General features: G+C 47.3%; 1 protein-coding gene across 18 annotated transcripts in view; it reads right to left on the bottom strand.

The window, feature by feature from the left end:
• Positions 1–14288, bottom strand: part of SIPA1L2 (signal induced proliferation associated 1 like 2) — a 300638-nt gene that overhangs the window by 99604 nt on the left and 186746 nt on the right. For all 18 annotated transcript variants that reach the window (XM_037025563.2, XM_037025562.2, XM_073241286.1 and 15 more), the window contains one exon: positions 10681–10955. In XM_037025563.2, the coding sequence (XP_036881458.1) occupies positions 10681–10955 (275 nt within the window). The remainder of the gene's footprint in view (positions 1–10680; positions 10956–14288) is intronic.

Raw genomic sequence — 14288 nt, 5'->3', positions numbered from 1 at the left:
TAATAAGCATTCCCAAAGGGAATCCTCTCTGTTCCACATTCTCTGGAACTTCACAAAGAAAAAGAAAAGGTTCAGCCTTCCTTTCCATCTGAGGGATTGCTGAATTTATCACCCTTGAGATGTGGGACTTCAAAAAGCAGGAAAGCTTTTGATGAATACTGTCCCAACTAAAGACTTCACTTAATCCAGCAGTTTCTGAGTCATAAGCAAACACCTTCTGGGGGACAACTAGAAGTGAGTTTATTAAATGATAGGCCTGTCCTGCTGATAGGAGCAGATGGACTCTCAGGAGAATTATTTCTCACTGATACCCTGAAGGACAAAAATCAAGCCAACAAATGGCAAAAAAATTGAAGCGTTTTTCACTCTATTACTCACAATATTTATGAAGACTGAAATGCCTTGCATTTCATTAATTTGGCTATTTGTATAGACTGTATGACTCTTACATTAAAGACAACTTAAATGAAAAATACCCCCCCAATATGATCATTTAAATGAATGTTTTCTTTTTGCCCCCTTCTTTCCAAGCACTAAGAACAATGGATTCTTAAAGGGGTACTTTTCCAAGTTACACACCAAAAATGTGTAGTTTGAGCGTGAGATTTATCTTTGTGTATTTCACTAAAGGAGTTATGGTACCAAGTGATAATGTCATTTTTATTTGTATTTTAATTTTTAACATGACTCAAGTGCTTACCCATTGAGGCCTTCCTCTACAACATCTTAAAAAAATCCAATAATGCAGAAGGCTGAACTGGCTGGGATTATGGATGAGAGTCAAGTGACATTCCATACCTTCACTGCAGTCTAAAGCAAAGGACTGTTCTGCCAGGACAACAACTTCTTGTTACATGAAGCTGCCTGACAACAGCCAGTACTTCTGTTGGGACACCTAGACAGCCACAGGCAGAACGTGAATCCAAACCAACAAAAATATGGATGTAAACATTTACAAACTCAAATTCACAGAAAACTGTAAGGCTGAATGGAAGGAATTTTAAACAACATGTTCTAGGTTTAAAACATTTTTGACACGCAGAAAGTAGGTAATAGGCATGGCAACTGAAGGGTCCCCACCAGTAAGATGGCAAACTTCCGGCTTCTCTTCGGGGGTCCTCAGTTCCCGCCGGCGCCACCTGAAGCCCAATCACCTCTCGCACCCCTCCCAATCCCAGCACCTAGCCAACAGCCACCAGCCCCGTAGAAGTGACACCTCAATCAATTCATGCCCCCTCCTATGTAACCCAGCACCTTTCCCTAATAAAGCGGAACTCTCCGGTGAATTGCTGCTATGTGTCGCTCCTTTCCTTTCATTGGTGCCGAAACCCGGGAGACGGGACACCCCAACTGGGACCCGTCTTCCCCCAACACCAGCAGCAGCTTGCCCTCGTCCTCTTTTTCCGGCGCTGGTTCATCACACTCACCACTCCTCTCTGGCCTTTAGGTAAGTTTTCCCCCCGGAGTGGGCCACTCTTCCCCGAGCTATCACAGTGCCATTGACCGTGATCGTCCGGCAAGGCCCTGACGCTTGGGGATGAGGAGGGAACGCTCCCCGCCTCAGGCCTTCACGGCTGCGGTGGACCCTCAAGCCCCTCCTCCAAAAGTCATAAATCCCCGCCTCAAGCCTTTACAGCTGTGGCGGACGCTCAGGCCCCTCCTCCGACAGTCATAAACGCATTCACCGTCCCTTCAATCAGTGCTGAAACTTTTTAAGCAAAATTTCCCCGGGGTGGGCCACTCTTCCCCGAGCTATCGCAGTGCCATTGACTGTGATCGTCCGGCAAGGCCCTGACACTCGGGGATGAGGAGGGAACTCTCCCCGCCTCAGGCCTTCACAGCTGCGGCCGACCCTCAGACCCCTCCTCCAAAAGCCATAAATCCCCGCCTCAAGCCTTTACGGCTGCAGCGGATGCTCAGGCCCCTCCTCAGACAGTCATAAATCCCCGCCTCAGGCCTTCACGCACCCCCCTCCAACAGCCATAAACGAGGTGACTCCTTTGTGGATGAGAACGCTCCCTTTCCCCCCCTCCTCCTTCTGCTCCGTCCGCCGAAAACGCCTAGCGCTAGGTACCTTGTGACTCCGGCACTCTGCCTTCTTAGGGAAGTCTGGGTGACGACCCACACTTCCTAAGAAATTCCGACTCGTATACGAGTTTCCGCAGACCACCAAGGATCATCGGGGACGCCCTTTGTCTCCTTGTGGTCTGCTTCCAGTCTGAGGATCTCTGTTCGTCTTCCCCTGTTTGTCTCCTTCTCTGTCCTTCAGCCATGGGAGCCTCCTCATCCCTCCCTGAAGGTTCACCTCTTGAATGCCTGCTTAAGCATCTGGCTACCCTCTCCCTGACGCCTGATATAAAACCAAAACTTCTCCGTAAATATTGCTCCCAAGATTAGCCGACATACCCCCTAGACAATAACAACCAATGGCGCGCAGGGGGATCTCTTGATCCTAACATCACTCGCGATCTTTTTAACTACTGCCAGAGCCTGAAAAAATGGAAGGAGATTCCCAATATCGAAGCTTTCCACCTCCTCCTCCCCCAGCCCCCTCCCAAGTTCTCCTAGCCTGCAAGCCGCCCCTGCAGAAGCCTCCCGTTCACTCCCTTCCCCTTCTTCTCCTACAACAGCCCTTCTCCCTTCCTTCCCCACCATCTCCTCCCCCATCTCACCTCCTCCACCTTCGTCCCCCGCAGATTAAGCCTGAGCCTTTCAGCCCCCCCTTTAACTAAGTCCCAAGGGCCTCCTCCATTTTTGCCCTCATCACTTGTTTCTCTCCTCCGTCTTTGCCCTCATCACCTGTTTCTCCCCTGTTAGGGACCGCCTTTGTCTTCTCACATGTTTGTAGAGAGAATGGGAAAGCACCTCCCCCCATGTCTGAACGCAGCATGGGAAAGCACAAGCTAGAGAACAACCGGTGCAGTCCTTAGAAGTTATCTGTCCACAAAAACATATCTTGCCAAGACTCCTCACTCTGAAAATAGGGAGACCTTGAAGATGTGTAGAAACACCGCCCCTGCTTCTAGATATGCCCTTCCCCCACTTGCCAATGTGGCAGGAATAGAAAACAACGCATTCCATAAGCAATTAACTGGAGCCCTGCTGTAGCTCAGTAGAGCATGGGACTCTTAACCTCAGAGTCATGAGTTTAAGCCCAACTAAAGCAGCAGAGGCAAGCAGCTGGGCTGCTAGCTGGCGACATGGGGGTCCGATTCTATCTTTCTTTATTTTCTTTGCCCCCCTTCTGCACTTCAGGACCTGCTCGACTAGGCACGGCTAGACCGTGTCACTCCCCCACAGACTGAGCCAGAACCCTTCAGTCCCCCTCAGACTCAGTCCCGAGAGCCTCCCAAAATTATCGACCCCCTCCGGGAAGTAGCAGGATCCGAAGGCATCGTGCGCGTTCACGTCCCTTTCTCCTTAAGAGATTTAGCCTAACTAGAGAAACGCCTAAGTTCCTTTTCCACTGATCCCATGACATACATCAGGGAGTTTCAACAGACCCTCCAGTCTTACAGCCTCACACATCATGACATTTTCATGCTCCTGGCCAATACTCTCCTCCCTGAAGAGCGTAGACGAGTTTAGGACTTCGCCCAAATGCAGGCTACTGAAACCCACAGGACTGACCCCACCTATCCCCCTGGCCCCACTGCTGTCCCCGAACAAGACCCACACTGAAATTATAACACCGCCATGAGTCTCCGCTCTCGAGATATTTTTGCCTCCTGCTTAATAGCAGGTCTGAAAAAGGGCAGCTTGTAAAGTAGTCAATTTTCAAAAGCTCCAAGACATAATTCAAAAGAGAGATGAAATCCCCTCCGAGTTCTTAGACAGACTCACTCAAGCCCTATTACAGTATACCAGCCTGGACCCAGAAACACCTGAAGGAAGACATGTCCTTATGACATACTTCCTAGCTCAAGGCTACCCCGACATTAAAGCTAAACTCAAAAAGTTAGAACAGGGCCCTGCTACCCCACAGACTGAGATCCTAACAGTGGCCTTTAAAGTCTTCCATAAGCAGGAGGAGGAAAAAGAATGCCGTAAACAAAAGGCTGATCAGGCCAATTTCCAGATGTTGGCCCAGCTGATAAAACCACAACCTGGGCGCCCCTCTACAAACAAGCCCCCCCAAGAGCTTGTTTCAAGTGCAGAAAAGAGGGACATTGGTCAAGGGCGTGCCCCTCCCCCAGATCTCCTACCACCCCATGCCCCAGATGCCACAAAAAGGGCCACTGGGGGTCTGATTGCCCAACCACCCGAAGGGGAGGCTGGACGAACAACCCCCATCCCAAGCCCGCCATAGTGGGGCTGGCAGAAGAAGATTGAAGGGGCCCGGGGGCTTCTCGCCTGACCATTTCCATCACCAAACAGGAGCCCAGGGTTACTTTAACAGTAGACGGTCACCCCATCTCCTTCCTCCTAGATACAGGAGCCACCTTCTCAGTCTTGTGAGAATACCGGGGCCCTACCACGCCAGCCATTACTCCTATAGTCAGAGTAGGAGGTAAACAGATTTTCCCATTAAACCCCCCACCCACCCTTTTATGCACAATCCAAGACAATCCCATATCTTTCTCCCACTCCTTCCTGGTTATGCCCCAGTGTCCCATCCCTTTACTAGGACGAGACATCCTTTCCCTCCTCCACGTTTCCATAACTATATCCACTCCCACAGCCCCCAGTACTCCCTCTCTGATGGCCCTCATAGCCGACGACCCCCCTCTACCCAATGAAAGCTCCAGTTCTGCCCTCATACACCCTGTAAATCCCAAAGTTTGGGACATTACAAGCCCCTCCGTGGCCCTATGTCCCCCTGCCTCTATCAAATTATGTGACCCCTCTCAGTATATCTGTCAGGCCCAATACCCCCTAACCACTTCAGCGCTCATAGGCCTCCAACCCATCATTCAAGCAGACCCACTCACTCCCCATTTAATACCCCCATATTAGCTGTTAAAAAAACCAACAGATCTTTCCGCCTTGTCCAAGACCTTCGCCTCATCAACATAGCCGTTGTCCCTATCCATCCCTTAGTTTCAAATCCATACAGCCTTTTATCGCAGATCCCTGCCTCAGCATCCCACTTCTCAGTCCCAGATCTCAAAGACCCATTTTTCTATCCCTCTAGACCCCTGCTCCCATGATTTTTTCATCTTCACCTGGACGGACCCATACACAAGACATTCTAAACAACTCTCACTTGGACAGTTTTGCCACAAAGCTTCCGACATAGTCCACATATTTTTAGACAGGTCCTAGCTCAGGACCTCAAACAGTTTCATCATGATCCCTCCAAGTCCACCTTATAATACATAGACAATCTTCTACTCTGCAGTCTCTCGTGAGAAAAGTCTCAACTTGACACTGCCCTCCTACTTAACCTTCTAGCTTCCAGAAGTTACCGAGTATCCCCCGTCAAAGCTCAAATCTCTTCCCCTTCTGTCACTTACCTCAGATTCCTTCTATCTCAACAAAGAAAGTCCATTACCTTAGACAGAAAATAGCTCCTCTCTGTCCTGCCCATTCCCAAAACCAAGACAGAAATCCTTTCCTTTCTAAGCCTGGCTAGATATTTTAGAACGTAGATCCCTAACTTCTCCCTGCTCCCTGTTGGCAAGACCCCTATACGACCTCAGCAAGAGCCCCCCTAAAAAACCATTATCCTCCTCACCCCGACACTCCTTCATTAAGCTCCGTCAAGCCCTTGTAGAAGCCCCAGCTCTCCATCTTCCTGATTTGTCGAAGCCCCTCTCATTATACATTCATGAGAGGTCCAGTCAAGCTCTAAGAGTCCTAGGCCAATATTATGGCCCATCCTTTGCCCCAGTAGCTTATCTCTCCAAGCAATTAGACCCCACAGTTCGGAGATGGGCCCCCTGCCTACGAGCATTAGCCGCTAGACAGCTCTTGCAGAAAGAAGCTCATAAACTGACATTCAGGGCGCCCCTTACCATTCTGTCCCCACATCACCTAAAAGATCTCTTAACCTACAAAAGTTTACAGACTCTCCCTCCCTCCAGACTCCTCACCTTACTGTCCTCTTTCCTCCAAAATCCCATGCACCCCCTTTGCCATCCATACCCGAATCATGACTTTTTCCTCCTTTACTGCTCTCTTGCTTTTTTCCTCATTCCTATTGTCTTCCCCACCACCCCAGCCTCCTTTGTATGGCGATTCAAAGTCAGACAGACTTACACACAGCATCAAACAAAAGTTACTGCCCTCATTGCCACACCAGACTTCCCTCTGAAAAGCTGCTCTGAGCCTTTATACCTCCACTTTCCTCCCTCCACTGAAGTGTTCACTAGCAGCTACCCTTATTCTCCCTACCTCTGCTTCCTCTATGACCAAAAACAAGCCTACTGCAGGCGATGGCCAGATACCTACAGGAGATGTCCCTACTAGTCTTGCACCATTCACTACATGAGTAACTTCCAGTACCCACAGTATTACTCCTCCAACCGTTTCATGAAATATCCCAACGGCTCATTCTCCTTATCAATCCCAGATCCCTGGGACTCTCGATGGGCTGCCAGAGTCACAGCCTCAGTTTACTACGGGGGGTCCTCGACCCCCCACAGTACCCTTCATATCTCTCGAAAGTATGTTCCCTCTCATTCCCAGATCTCTCAAGTTGCATCAGATAGCAGGCATTCCGAAAAAGTCATTATCCAAACTCTTGATAGTGCCTCTTCATCTTCTTATCCCCACCCCTCTTCCCATTTCTCCTACTCTTCATTACAGCTCATTCAGGACACCACCATCTTTCTCAACCACACCCTTAACACAGCCAATTGTTTCTTGTGCGCATCACTACAGCGCCCACTGCTGGCTGCCGTGCCCCTTAATATTTCCAACTACTCCTTCCATGCAGAAAGACAACCCCTCTGCCCCCTGGCAGACATACCCCTATGGGAACCAGAATACGCAGATAATCTCACCATCCACCACTGTGTAAGCCAAACTCCACCCCCCTCCAGCGCACTTCACTGCCTCTCTATCTACACCCCTACCTCTGGCTCTAAGACTTTTACGCAACCGGAACACTTCTTTTAGTGTAATAGCAGTCTTTTCAACTCAGTGCCTCTCAACTGCGATACACCCTGCATTCTCGTCACCCTAATCCCACAGTTAACACTTTACAGCATGGCAGAATTCCTTGAGCTCCAACCTCCCTTGCCCTCGCGCACAAAAAGAGCTGCTTTCCTTCCCATCATGGTCAGTAGCTCTTTGATCACTTCAGCCATTGGGGCAGGGTTTTCGGGAGAAGCCTTGGGTCACTCTCTATAGGCAGTTAGAGATCTCAACGCCAAACTTGAGGGAGCCCTGACATCCACTGCCGATTCTCTAGCCTCTCTCCAAAGACAGGTCACTTCGCTAGCTAAAGTCACCCTTCAAAACCGGCGGGCCCTAGATCTGCTTACAGCCGAGAAGGGCGGCACCTGCGTCTTCCTCTGGGAAGAGTGCTGCTATTACATCAACGAATCTGGCATTGTAGAAACTGACATTACCAAACTCACCGACCTTGCCTCCAGTCTCCACTCTGCTTCCAATTCCAACCCATTCTCTTCAATACTAACAAACCCCCTCCTCACCTGGCTCTGGCCCGTTGCAGGCCCCATAATAATCATTCTTCTTGCCTGTCTCTTCTTACCCTGTATAATAAAGTTCATCAAATCCCAAGTCGGAAAAATCTCTAATCAAGCTTTCAACCAGCTTTTACTCAGGAACTACCAGCTTCTGGCCACAGAAGATCCCTCACCCTCACGTGACCTCCTCACCACACGCTGAGATGACCCCTCTCTCCACTGGAAACTGTTCCTGGAAACAATGGCCGCAGATGCCTGGCTCCTGACACCCATATCCTCTTGGCCAACCTATGGTTACAGGGAACCTTCATTGATTTCCAAACCTGAAGAAGTCCACATCTACTCGTCCTTACTGCGGGGAGTCCTATCAACCCTTTCCTCCCAATCCTCAAGCCCTCACTCCCTTCTCCACCCCTGTTCAGCAGGAAGCAGCCAGAGAGAAAGCAACGTCCACAAACCCATAGAGGAGAAAGGGGGGAATGAAGGGTCCCCACCAGTAAGATGGCAAAGTTCCGGTTTCTCTTCGGGATCCTCAGTTCCCGCCGGTGCCACCTGAAGCCCAATCACCTCTCGCCCCCCTCCCAATCCCAGCACCTAGCCAACAGCCACCAGCCCCGTAGAAGTGACACCTCAATTAATTCATGCCCCCTCCTATATAACCCAGCACCTTTCCCTAATAAAGCGGAACTCTCCGGTAAATTGCTGCTATGTGTTGCTCCTTTCCTTTCAGCAACTGTGGTGTGTTCCTGCCAGGCAAATAGCTACTCCTAGTTCTGGCTGAAGTTAAAATACAGGAGACAGCTATTTCAGATTAATCAGGAAAAAAAATCTGTATCTTCAGGGAATGACAGTAGTAAGACTCTGAGGAAACAAAGGGAAAATCTCAAGTATCTTAAATAGCTTCAATAGAGAATTTGCATTTAAAACAAAGAATTAATTACATGCAGACCAAGGCAGATAACATGTCTTTGGATAGAAAAATAACAGCTGGAACTTTTAACAGTAGTTTTTGTTTATTTGTTTTGGCTGAAAAACAATTTAGCATTTCTTAGGAAATTCTATTCTTCTAAATCATATGTTCTAAATACCAAACATAATGATAATGTTAACATGTTTATTAACCACATCTCCTGAAAGCCTAAAAAATTTCTGAGCAACAGGAGGCCAAAACTAAAAATAGGTAAGAAATGTTTTTTTATTGCAAAGAGAGAACATGGTAACATTTTTGTCTAATTCTATAGTAATAATCAACCCCTAAGACAGATGAAAAGACTTGAGTCCCACTGTAAGAATTATAAAGCTGCAATTCTACCAAAGGAAGACAAAAAACCTTACCATATGGAAAAATTTCTAACAACTGCCTTAAAATTTATTTGAAAGGACTTTCACTTAACACAGTATTTTAGCCTCAAAGGATTTGCCTTCTGTTGTTTCCAAGCCCCCTTTTTAATAAAATACTTTGTCTCTGATTGCTCTGTACTCATCCCACTATGTGGGATTCACAGGACTCTTAGGGAGAGAATGGATTCGAATCTGGCAAGGCAACAAGGAACATCTTGGTTATCTCTGTGGGCTGCTATTCTCAAGAGAAATTTCAGCTCGGTAAAACATTACTTTGCAAACTTATTGGGCAGATATAGAAAACAAGGCCACAGAAAAGTCAGGAGGGGAACAAATGGCAAGATAACTAATAGGAGCAGACTGCTGCAAATTCTGCATGTTAATCAGAGAGGAAGGTAGTATAGCACTGGCTTGTGTTCTAAGAAAAAAATTGTGGTTGAGAACAGATCTGTTCAATCAGGCAGGCAGCCACTAACCACCTGTGACTAATTAAATCTTAGTTAATTGAAATGAAACATTCATCTTCTCAGTGGCACTAACCACGTTTCAAGTGCATGACAGTCACATGTGGCTAGTGTTCTGGACAGTACAGACAGAAGACATACTGTCCCAGAGAGCACTCTTGGACAGCACTGGCTTAGAGGCTTGAGAGAGGAGGTGGAAAAGGTATAAAGAATGGCTCCAGTGACCGCAGAAATAAGTCCAAAAGTGGGCATAGTAATCTTGCTCCCTTGGAATGATAAGAATTTCTTTTAGAGCATGAAAAATTCGAATCAATATCCTAAGTTTTTTTAACTAAAATGTGTGTTTATTATGTCAGAAAGTGCTATGTGCTTTACATATATCACCTTACTTAAGCTTCATAAAAACAGTACGAAGTAGGTTACACTATGGTCCCCATCATACAGATAGACATGAAATGAGGCTTAAAGAGCATGTGATTACCCAAGATCATACTGCTAAGCCTGGATTCTAAGAGCCTTCAGAGGCCCACATGTAGGAACTGCCTTAAAGATGGAGTGAGAATGTACTCTAGCTTCTCTACTAGATGCTCTGCACCACACTCTGGGCCACAGCCAGAGGTGTGGCTTGCTCTTGATGAGCATTCTTTCTCCTTTTGGCCTAATATTTTCTTGATGTCAGGCATGATTATTTTTTATCAACATGAAACAGTGTCACTTTCTCATTCCTTTCTTACTCCTACCCTCCACCCATCCACCTCTGAGCTTTCTGCATCCAGCCACTTCTCTGCGTACCTGTCCCATGATAGGTTAGGAGACTCTGCTGACCCAGTTCAAGCAGAGTGGAGAAGTCTCCATACAGAGCATATATGATGTTCCACTATTTCTTATTGATCCTTTATGTCCTCTGAACGGTCAGTGACTTCACACTATGGAGAGGAATTGCAGCCATGCAGAGAAGAAGGTTCAATTTGCTAAGGGCTGGGCTATAATAAAGACCATGTCCTCTCAGACATGTCTCAGTGGTCCAGGTGAACCAAGAAGTTTCTCTACTCCTTAGTTTGTAATATCTCAGCTTTTACATGTTCAATGTCCTATCAGATAGCTTAGAAAATTACAATCTATCATTGATAATAGTGCAATGCTTTTAAGGCACTTTTAAAATTGCTCTAATGGTCTAAACAACTTTGGCCGAAGACACCCCTGTGAGTGATGTCATGAGGACATCACCTGCTGCCCAGGCCACAGAGCGGGGAGCCGTGTGTAGAGCCCCTGTGCCTTACCTCCGGGGGGAGCCATCATCATGGGGCTGGATGATGACCACCTTCACCATCACCGAGGTCCGCAGTAGGTCGATCATTTGCTCATGGGTCAGTGTGGCCACAGCCACTTTGCAGATTTCCACGAGGCGACTCCCTTGGCGAAGGCCAGCCTTCCATGCAAAGCCGAAAGGTTCCACGTCAGCAACGATTCCTTCAAAATTCACATGGAAGCCAAGCTGGCCCAGCCCGTTCCTCCTTAGGGTCATTTCCACAGTCTCGCAGCCTCTCGTCACTATCTGAGGGGCAAGGAGACCATTAGCGAGGTGGCTGCAGAGCCTGGGCTGAGGTGCACACAGGCTTCTATGCCCTTCCCTCCATCCTCAGCCTTCGTGGCCCTTTCCTCCTCCTCTCCACATGATAGTAAGACCCATTTCAATCCAGGGTCCACCACAATTAACCACGGCATCAGGTGCAAGGAAAACAACAAAAGCAAATGTTTCATTCTCCAAAGGCAAATTCACTTTTACCAGAGTCCTCCTTATTCTTCGCTGTCACTGACCCAGAGCTTGTGAGCCTACGGGGGGCTCTGATAATTCCTGTCTTTCCTTATGTCAACTGACTGGGCTCTTACATATAAATCCCACTGTTCAAATATGGACTGTAGCAATGGAAACAATGCCAAGACTCTTTTGAAACCGTTACAAGTTGTGCCCATCAACTGTTAAAATGTACCAATTTTATTCAACTTAAAAATGGCCCACTGCACTTCTAAGCCAAAACTCAGTTGCAGTGGCAAGAAGTCTGAGTGTTGGGAAGCTTGTATGTGCTCTCCCAGCCTGGCACTGGGCACATCCTGTCTGTCCTCCAGGATCCCTCTCCTGCGGACTGACTGGCCTGGCTGCCTGCGTGGTGACAAACGTTCAACCCAAATGGAGGTCAGCCAGCCCAAATCCTTGGCATCTGCTGACAAGGGCGGAGTGGGGATGGGCTCTCCAGCAGCAGGGACCTTCTGTGCCTTCGGGCTGTCCCTCCTTCATCCACTATCCCTTGGGGGCCAGTGCAACCCAGGTGGTAGCAGCCTCTGTGCTTTTACCTCCTCATGACGGAGTCTAGAGTACTACCACCAAAAGAACATGGAAGAAGACAGGTGGGTTGCACCCTAGTCGGTGCACTGAAGCACCTGCACTGAGTTAATGGCCCCGAGAGGGGCTCGCTGGAGACAGCTTACACTCACTGACAGCAAAGCACCAGCCCATTAATGTCAGGACAACAAGGGCATCACTTATCCGTGGGGAACTTAGAAGTGTGAGGTAATCATACCTGTACCCCCACAGCTCAGAGCTAATGTATGAAGTTTCCATTTAATAAAAGCTTCATTTCCATGAAACACACACTGAATACACTGGTTCTTCTTTCTAAAACCCATGGCTGTCAGTACGGCTACGGGCCTGGGACTAGTTCAGGGTATCCCCACCATGCCTGAGGTTTCTGTGGTCATCACCATGGATGCACACAACTGCCAAACACCTGTGACAGTTTGGGGCTTAGAAAAATGAGGAAAGGGATTGCTGGTCTGAATTAGTGGAGAAGTTCTGAAAGGCTGCAGCTCCCAAAGTTATGAACTGCAATGATTTAAAACTGTTGAAAAAGGACTTTTATAACATGTACAACCTGAATAAATTTTTCCTTCACTTGTTTTCCAACTTTATTTCAACTAAGCTGTCCTACTGAAAGAATGCATGTGACATGTGTCCCACCTTCTCTCAAACACAAAGGCAGCATCCAGAGGAAAGGCGCACCCATGCCAGAGTGGAAGCGACAGCAGAGCTTCCCCGGGTCCTACGCGTCCTGTCTCTGCTCATTCCAAACCATAGGCCACCTCCCCTGCTTTTGCTCTTTGTTGTTTATCTCTTCTGTTTCTTGCTTCTTAACATTCACGAAGCCTGCAGGATCATGTTCTACATTTATCTGGAGTCCCTCACATACTTATATGGGCTCAATTATCACACAGAAGTGGTGGCTTCCTATCTATGTACCCAGTACTGGCTATGTAAATCCTGGGGCCCAGTGCAAAATAAAAATGAGGGCCCCTTAGTCAAAAGTTATTTGGAATTCCAAGATGGCAGCAGAGCCTCTGGCCTGGAGCAGGTCCCTGTGTGCCTGCACAGGCTGCACACCCGCGAAGCCACCCTGCCTGTCCCCGTAGGCATGGGCCCTCACTCCCTCACTGCACATGTACCTGCGTAACAAACACCTTCAATTCCACTTCTCACCACCATGCACAGCGCACTGCCCTCTGCCGAACTGCTCCCACCTCCACCATCTGCGCTACGCCTGCGTCGCCTTTCCTCCCGTCTCCGTTTGAGGGGGCCCCAAACCAGCCTCATGCTCTAACCCCTCAACACTCTTTGGGTTGGTTTGTTCCCAGTACTCCTGCTGCCAGTCATTTGGGAACAGAATGTGTGTCCTCAGATACGATCAGGACATCAGGCCTCTCAGTCATCTTTTTAGGAAAATGGTGGGGTGGTGGGGGCCATGGAACAGCGAGTACATAAAAACCCATTGATGTCAGGTTTGGTGCTTGGCAGGGTGGCCCTTGTTTGTGATGTATTTTCAGAAGCATAGATTGGGATTGAAACTCAGTGAAATTTCTGCAATTATTACTCAAAGCACAGTGGGTCCTGAGGCTCACAAGGATAACCCAATTCTCTGGATAATCACATACTCAATCATCCCCAAATCACATCTCCGTTTGCACACATACACCTGCTAATACTGTTGAACGCACTGAGGCCTTTTCCTGTAAATAGTATCTGCAAATAATGAAATTATTTCCCCAAGGCTAGCAGATACTGACTTGATTGTATTGCCTCTAACACATGGTCTCAAATGACAAAGGAGACATTTAAACTTGGTGGGAGGAAAGGGGGCAGGAAATGGATATATCTCCTTGCTTCATGAGCCATCACTGACTAAATCTCTTCTAATTAATGAAATATACATCCCCTTGGCAGAAGATTTATACAAGAGAAATTCTTTTGAAACCATGTTCTGTTCTTATATTTGATTTATTCTTATAAACTCTACTGTATATACTAAAGCTAAAACCATTATCTTTGTTAAAATTAGGAACAGAAATACAACTGTGTAATACCATGGGCATTTCTTAGGGGTTTTGTACTAAGAGTAGCATTTAAAAAAATTCTCATTTATGACTGGTTCTTTTTTAGTCTAATTTAATGGGTAGTTCTATAACACCTCCTTAAGAAACTGGATGAAACATCAAGCACATACTTAATCTGGCAGACTAAACAAAAATACCTGCTGTATAAACATGCATAGAGTTGAAGCTGCAAAGAGGACTTAACTCCTTCATACAGTCAACAGCAGTTCTATGCCTGATAATTTCCCTCTGGGAAGGTACTGTCATGAAATTCTCCACAAGCAGACACAATAGCTAGACAAGTCTCCTGATTTTCCTTAAGTATTATAAAACTATATCCCTATGTTCCTTTTAGAAAGTTTGCTTAACTTTTCCTTTCCAATCAATTTGTAACAGGTGCATCTCCCCCTCTCGTGTATTGAGCAACTATTTAAAAGGACACAGCATTTCAAGTGAATCTGTAGCC

Source organism: Manis javanica, chromosome 7 (genome assembly GCF_040802235.1).
Source record: "Manis javanica isolate MJ-LG chromosome 7, MJ_LKY, whole genome shotgun sequence".
Taxonomy (NCBI): domain Eukaryota; kingdom Metazoa; phylum Chordata; class Mammalia; order Pholidota; family Manidae; genus Manis; species Manis javanica.
Note: the sequence above shows the minus strand (reverse complement) of the source record. Positions and strands in the feature narration are given on the sequence as shown.